We start from the raw sequence: 7,330 nt of genomic DNA, 5'->3' as shown, positions 1-7,330 counted from the left end.
AAATTCAGGACAAACCAGTTCCTAGGCCACAAAACCATCTTCTGTTGGGTAGAGATCTGAGTTAGAAAGACCTGCAGGTATTCTGTGTCCACACTATAAAGCAGTGGTCACTTGGCTTCAAGACATTACAGGCACATCACAGATCTCATACCTGGGGAGAGCCCACTGGGGTATTATCAACAGATGCAGAGGAGCGTTTCTTCTTATGAACAAAAACATTTTTCCGCCTCTTTCTCCTCTTACTGGCTTTTTTCAGGGCACAAGCTAAGTTACTATGACCACCAGGTGGCCTCCCAATTCTTTTATTTTTCTTCTTTCCGTAATAGTGTGCTAAATGTGGATGACAAAGAAAAATGAAGTAGCTTCATTATTTCTGTGTACTTCAAAACTATAAGAGATTTTACTAGCATAGCAAAAACCAGGCACATTGTATTTGATTGAGGTTTAATTCCATACAGTGGAATAAACACATCTGAAGTGCACAGTTTGACTAGTACTGACAGATGCATAAACCTGAATGATCCCCCCATATCAAAGTATACAGAATATCTTCAACCCAGAAAGTTCCCATGGTCCCTTCCCAGTCAGTGCCCCTTACTAGAAGCAACCAACCACTATTCTAAACATTATCACTATAGATTAGCTTTGTCTCTATGGAACTACACAGTAAGCACCTTGTTGTGTGTTCCTTATTCTACTAGGCATAATGTTTTTGAGTCGTGTATAAGTAGTTCATTCCTTTATCTTGAATAGCAATCCACTGTATGAATGTACCAGTTTACCCATTCTCCTGCTGATAGGCACTTACTTGGGCTGCTTCCAGGTTTTAATGATCATTAAGTTGCAATGAACATTCCTATACAAGGCTTTTAATGGGCATGTTTTCATTTCCTCAAATAAATAACTAGGAATGAAATTGCTGGATCATAGGGTATGATTAACTTTTAAACAAACTACCAAACAGGTTTCCAAAATGGATGTATAATTTTACACTCCCACCAACAATGCATGAGAGATCTAGTTGCTCTACACCTTTACCAACATGTGGTACTGTCAATCTGTCATTTTAGCCAAACTAGTGGGCATGTAGTGATTTCTCACTGTACTTTGGACTTGAGTTTATTTTCCCTGATGACTAATAATATTGTGTACTTTTTCATGAGCTTATCAGCCATTTGTATATCTGCTTTCATAAAGTGTATGTTCAAGCCTTTCATTCATTTTTTAAAATTGTTTAAAATGTTTTTTTGAAATATAATTCACATAACATGAATTAACCATTTTAAAGTATACAATTCAGAGGTATTTAGAATACTCACAATGTCATGCAACTACTAGTTTCAAAACTTCTCTTTCTATTATTGAGTTGTGGGAATTCTTAATATATTCCGGAGAGAACTTTTTTGTTGGATATATGTATTAAGAATCTTTCTCCAAGATTGTGGCTTATCTTCCTTTTTTTAAAGAATGGCATTATTCAAAGAACAAAAGTTTTTAATTTTGGTAATGTCTTATTTTTTAACTTTTTCCTTTATGTTAGTGTATTTCTGGATCCTCTCTAAGAAATCTTTCACTATCCCAAGATCTTGAGGATATTTTCTTTTTCTTCTAGAAGTCATATAGTTTTAGCTATTACATTAAGTCTAATACATCTTGAATTAATTTTTGTGTATGCTATGGGGTAGGATCCAAAGAGTTATGTTTTATTATATATATATTTTTCCCTATTTGGATATCTGGTTGTACCAGTGGTATCTGTTAAAAAGAATTTCCTTTCTCCATTAAATTTCCTTGTCTCTCTTGTTGGAAATCATTTAACCACGTTAAGTTTGGCTCTATTTCTGGACTCTGTGGTCTGTCCCATTGTTCTATTTGACAATTTTTTAATGCCACAGTTTTGATTATTATAACTTTATGGTTAAAAAAAGAGAGAGACTAAGTCTTCCAACTTTATTCTTTTTTCCAAATTGTTTCAGCTATTCTAGATCCTCTACATTTTCACAGAAATTTTAGAATATACATTTCAGAAATGAAACATACATATTCTAGCTCTGAGTTATAGATAAAATATCAAAATATAATTTTATGAAAAAAATTGAAATTTTCTAAAGGATATTAATCCATTTGACATTCAAATTACTAATTTGAAATTAGTAATTTAACAAAAAGCATAATAAAAGCTACATATCTTCCTTCCACATATTTCTTTCACAGTACTGTACTTATACATGTACTTATATTAACAGTATTCTTCGCTCAGCTCCTAATAATTGCAGTTTCCTAAACTAAGTGCTGAATCTGATAACAAAGAGGCCAAGGTAATTCCTACCCTTAAGGAGTTTACAATCCAATAAATATAAATAGAAACTAGAAGGTTAGACTTACATGATTTTGTAATTCAAATACTGATTAGAAAGCTCCTCGTGCTAAGTATGGACCTTGGATTAGCAGCATCAGTGGCATCTGGGAGTTTGTTGGAAATGCAGACATACTCAGGACCCAGATACCCACAGACCTGATACATCAGAATCTCCATTTTAACAAGATCCTTTAGTGATCTGCATGCACTATAGTTTCAGAGGCACAGATCCCTAAAACATCTTTCAATTTTAACAAGGTAAAGATCCTCCTCCGTACTGATTCTCCCAAGTGACATTAGGGCTTGTAAGATTTAAGGAAAGGTAGGATCAGAATTCTGTGTTTGGGTGGCAATGCCCTGACAAGTCTTCAAATTGTAAATTTCATCCTATATGACTCCTGCCCCAGTTTCACAAAGGAGAAGATAAGCAAGGACAGGGAACAGGTGCTATGACAGTTCAAGGTGAGGCTGCAACTAACTCCTCTCCTATTTCCACCTCCCAAACTACTGTGGCTTCTTTGCTGCTCTCCACAGACACTAAGCAAGCTCCTGCCTCAAGCCTGTGCCCTTGATGCCCCCTTCCCAGAACACTCCCACCCAGCTGTCTGTACTGCTGGCTCCTGTTTCCTTCAAGGTGTTACCTGTCGAAAGACTTCCCTGACCCCTTGCATAAACAGCACCCCACCTCCCACCCTTCCTCACTCTCCTACTTTGCTTCCCCACCTTGCTTCACTGTTCCCCACAATACTTCTCTCTCTAAATTTCTTCCCCTATTCATTATCTGTCTCCCACATTAAAGGTAAACTCACTGAGGATGGAATTTGTTTTCTTTATTGTTGTATCCCAGTGCTAGAACAGCAGAAAGACACAATAAGCACAAAATATACACTTACAGATTGTGTGAATGAATTACGTATCCTGTTAGATACAGTAACTAATTTAGATACATGCTATATGAAAGCTCCTGTTAGATACAATAACCAATTTAGACACATGCTATATATAAAAGTTGGCACACTAAGGCCCATGGGCCAAGTCTGGCCCCGGACCTGTTTTGGTATAGCCCCCAAGCCAAAAATGACCCTTACGTTTTTTTTTTCCTGAGACGGAGTCTCATTCTGTCACCCAGGCTGGAGTGCAGTGATACTGCAACGTCTGTCTCCCGGGTTCAAGTGATTCTCCTGTCTCAGCCTCCCAGGTAGCTGGGACTACATGCAAGCACCCCCACGCCTGGCTACTTTTTGTATTTTTTAGTAGAGATGGGATTTCACCATATTGGCCAGGCTGGTTTCGAACTACTGACCTTGTGATCCGCCTGCCTTGGACTCCCAAAGTGCTGGGATTACAGGTGTGAGCCACTGCGCCTGGCTGACCCCTACATTTTTAAAAGGGTTCTTTTTTGTTTTGTTGAGACAGAGTCTCGCTCCGTCACCCAGGCTGGAGTGCAGTGGTGTGATCTTGGCTCAATGCAACCTTCATCTCCCAGGTTCAAGTGATTGAACCGCTTTCACCTCCAGAGTAGCTGGAATTACAGGCATGGCCCACCATACCCAGCTAATTTTTGTATTTTCAGTAGAGATGAGGTTTCATCATGTTAGCCAGACTGGTCTCAAACTCCTGACCTCAAGTGATCCACCCACCTTGGCCTTCCACAATGCTGTGATTACAGGCATGAGTCACCGAGCCCAGCCAAAAGGGTTCTTAAAAAAATGAAAAAACAACACAACAAAAAAGAATATGTTACAGAAAGCATACAACTCACAGCATGAAATACTTCTCATCTGACCCTTTACAGAAGAATTTTGTGTGCCTCTGCTATATATGAGTATCTGTAAAGTAAAAAACTTTCCAAGACGTAAGGTATGGTCAGCTGCTATAGTCAACACATTGGAAAAACATGACTCACTGTATTTGGTCTTTGTAAGTACAGAACAGTTCTCAGAACACTTATCCAGAACCATCCGTGGACCGAAGAGGTTAGGACAGCATTCCAGTTTGATACAGGTTTGCCGGCAGAATTCAGTCACCCGGTCTGCTGTTTTCACTATCTCAACAGTAGCCCGATAACTTTTTCCTTTATATCTGCCATTAGAAGACATCAGATGCCAAATGAATTGGGCTACTGATTACCCAGAGAAAAATCAAACATATTAATATACCTAAAAAATATTTTTGCTTCTTGGAATATTCTATGTCCTTTATAGTTTGAAGACCCTGAAAACAAGGAAGTTCTGCATATTGAACTTAAATCAAATTAAATCTGGTAAGCTATGACAACTAAAAGTTGAGTTATTTAAATTAGCAAAATTAAGTTCCAAGTTCCTAAGTTAAGGTTTTCAAATTTCAAATACCTGCCGCCCAGGCTGGAGTGCAATGGCATGATCTTGGCTCACTGCAACCTCCACCTCCTAGGTTTAAGCAATTCTCCTACCTCAGCCTCCCAAGTAGCTGGGATTATAGGTGCCTGCCACCATGCCTGGCTAATTTTTGTATTTTCAGTAGAGACGAGGTTTCACCATGTCACCTAGGCTGGTCTTGAACTCCTGACCTCAGGTGATCCACCCACCTCAACCTCCCAGAGTACTAGAATTACAGGTGTGAGCCACCACACCCAGCCTTAAATTTTGTATTTCTTATAATTCACTGTATCATTTTTTATAAATGTATTGATTCATGAAAGAATGGGAATATAAAAAAGAAAAACAAGTCTGGCCTTTCACCACAAATAACTGAAAAAGCCCTGCCTAAAGAAACATAAGGCTTCTGATAATTATCCACAGAACTGATTCTGTGAATTTATTTATTTATTTATTTTGAGACAGAGTCTCGCGTTGTCACCCAGGCTGGAGTGCAGTGGCGTGATCTCTGCTCTCTGCAACCTTCGCCTCTCGGGTTCAAGTGATTCTCCTGCCACAGCCTTCCAAGTAACTGGGATTACAGGCATGTGCCACCGTGCTTGGCTAATTTTTGTATTTTTAGTAGAGACGGGGTTTCACCTTGTTGGCCAGGCGGGTCTTGAATTCCTGACCTTGTGATTTGCCCGCCTCGGCCTCCCAAAGTGGTGGGATTACAGGTGTGAGCCACCGTGCCCGACTGGTTCTGTAACTTTTTAAAGACAAGTAAAAGACAAGTAGTCTACTTACTTGGCTTTTAGGACTTCCCCACATCCATGCCACACAGAGTCTTTGTCCAGCTGGAGCTCCCGAAGGACGCGGCTGGGTTTGTAGGCTGCATTGATAAGTAAAGTGAGGACCTAAGTTCAGTTTTAAAGCAGAAGCACAGATTGGGAAAGAGAAAAGCAGACCATTAGAATCCTGTCATCTCTCTATTAAAATGTTAAGGTCACTTAGGAAGTTAATTCTAGTCACATGAATTAACAAATGTTTTATTTGTTTATTTATTTATTTAGAGCTCATTAGCTATCATGAATTAACAAATGTTAACAAAATAATAATATCAGAGATATGACAGCCACCCAAAGATGCAAATAAGAGGGTAACCAGATCCTCTTCAACATTTTCAAAATGTTACAGTCAAAAAAAAAAAAAGCACCATGATTTTCAAATTGCTCCAGAATATGCTTTCAAATGCTTTCCCAGCCATGGTACACACAGAAAATTGTATTTGTTTGGACCACTGTGCAGACAGCTGAGCCTTCTTGTGGCTAAAGGAGTCTGGTCCAGAGGCTCTGGATTCCCCAGATCCTGACTTGCCACTCTGATGGCTGAAAGATCTCTTTATCTGTTACTTGCAGTATACCACACTGGCTGGGAAGCACAGAAAGCCTGGCAGATGTGTAGCTTTATCACGGCCGCTAGGTTAATGCCACACAGCCTCTCAGTCATAGAGTAACCTCACAGTTCTCTTTTGTACAGTTCTCTTGGCTGAGAGAAGACCTTTCTACCCTGACCGAGGTGAACCTGCTTTGTGAAGAACTGTTTACGTGAATGTTTCCTAGGGAGTAAAAATAATTACATGCCCTCTTCACTGTCCAAAACATGAGGAAAGTTGGTCACTTTTGATAAAACCTAGAACTGTCACATCTATGGCATGTGGCTCCCTGCAGAAATGACCCTAGCAGAATGCTGTGAAATTTCCAAGTTATTTTGTTCTAGGCCAGAACCTTACCTCTCTAAGGACTAGAACACAGTTCCCAGGTCCTACACATTGAGGCAGCTCAGCAATTCTTCCTTTGTTAAGATATGGCCCTGAGAAGCAACGGTGGTTGAAGTATATCTTTGGACAGCAATATTTTCCATTAATCATAACTGGGAAATGAAGAGAAACAAAATATTCAAAACAGTCATTCTCCACCCCATGTTTCCAAAGCTGAACTGCCAAGGAGGAAAAAAACAAGCACATGTATCATTATATTAAGACGAAGTTTGGAATTACTTATTTTGACGCTTAACATGGTGTCTGAGAATGCTCTTAAAATAACTTACAGAGCTTATCACTCTGCTGAACTCAAACAGGGTCCTGAATTACATGCTAATTAGTTCCTAGGTTACTGCAAAATTGATAGAACCATGTCTTCTATCAATAAAGTGGAGGGTATATTTCAAGAACACATGAAGATTCTGGATGATCAATGATTTCTTTTCCAGGTCTTCAAAAACCAACTATTCAATAATCTATTCGGAATATTTATAGAAATTGTTGATTATTATTTAGAATTAGTTTGTCTCCTAAAAAACCACCAAACTAATATGTTGGCAGCCTTTGATGATGTGAGAGCTCTCCCATTTCTGAGATTTCTCAGAGGGCTAAAAGTATGCTATGACCACATCTCTATAATTCAAAGACACTAAAACACTGCTTTTTTGTTTGTTTGTTTCTGAAAAGCTGTAAAAAACACTGCTATAGAACACAGAGAAGCTCTTCTAATAGATATGCCTGTTAATCCAATGTCAAGGAAAGATATGTGCACACTGCCCATTGTTGATAGGATCCTGCAGTTCATTTTTTTTT

The 7,330-nt window shown here is 38.9% G+C and overlaps 1 protein-coding gene across 4 annotated transcripts in view; it reads right to left on the bottom strand.

Annotated features, from left to right (window-relative positions):
• Positions 1–7,330, bottom strand: part of SFMBT1 (Scm like with four mbt domains 1) — a 157,385-nt gene that overhangs the window by 2,844 nt on the left and 147,211 nt on the right. For all 4 annotated transcript variants that reach the window (XM_037728245.1, XM_017536410.2, XM_037728464.1 and 1 more), the window contains 4 exons: positions 6,488–6,627; positions 5,503–5,612; positions 4,266–4,441; positions 152–330 (listed from right to left, as the gene is read on the bottom strand). In XM_037728245.1, the coding sequence (XP_037584173.1) occupies positions 152–330; positions 4,266–4,441; positions 5,503–5,612; positions 6,488–6,627 (605 nt within the window). The remainder of the gene's footprint in view (positions 1–151; positions 331–4,265; positions 4,442–5,502; positions 5,613–6,487; positions 6,628–7,330) is intronic.

The sequence above is a fragment of the Cebus imitator genome, unplaced genomic scaffold (assembly GCF_001604975.1).
Source record: "Cebus imitator isolate Cc_AM_T3 unplaced genomic scaffold, Cebus_imitator-1.0 Scaffold0, whole genome shotgun sequence".
NCBI lineage: Eukaryota > Metazoa > Chordata > Mammalia > Primates > Cebidae > Cebus > Cebus imitator.
Note: the sequence above shows the minus strand (reverse complement) of the source record. Positions and strands in the feature narration are given on the sequence as shown.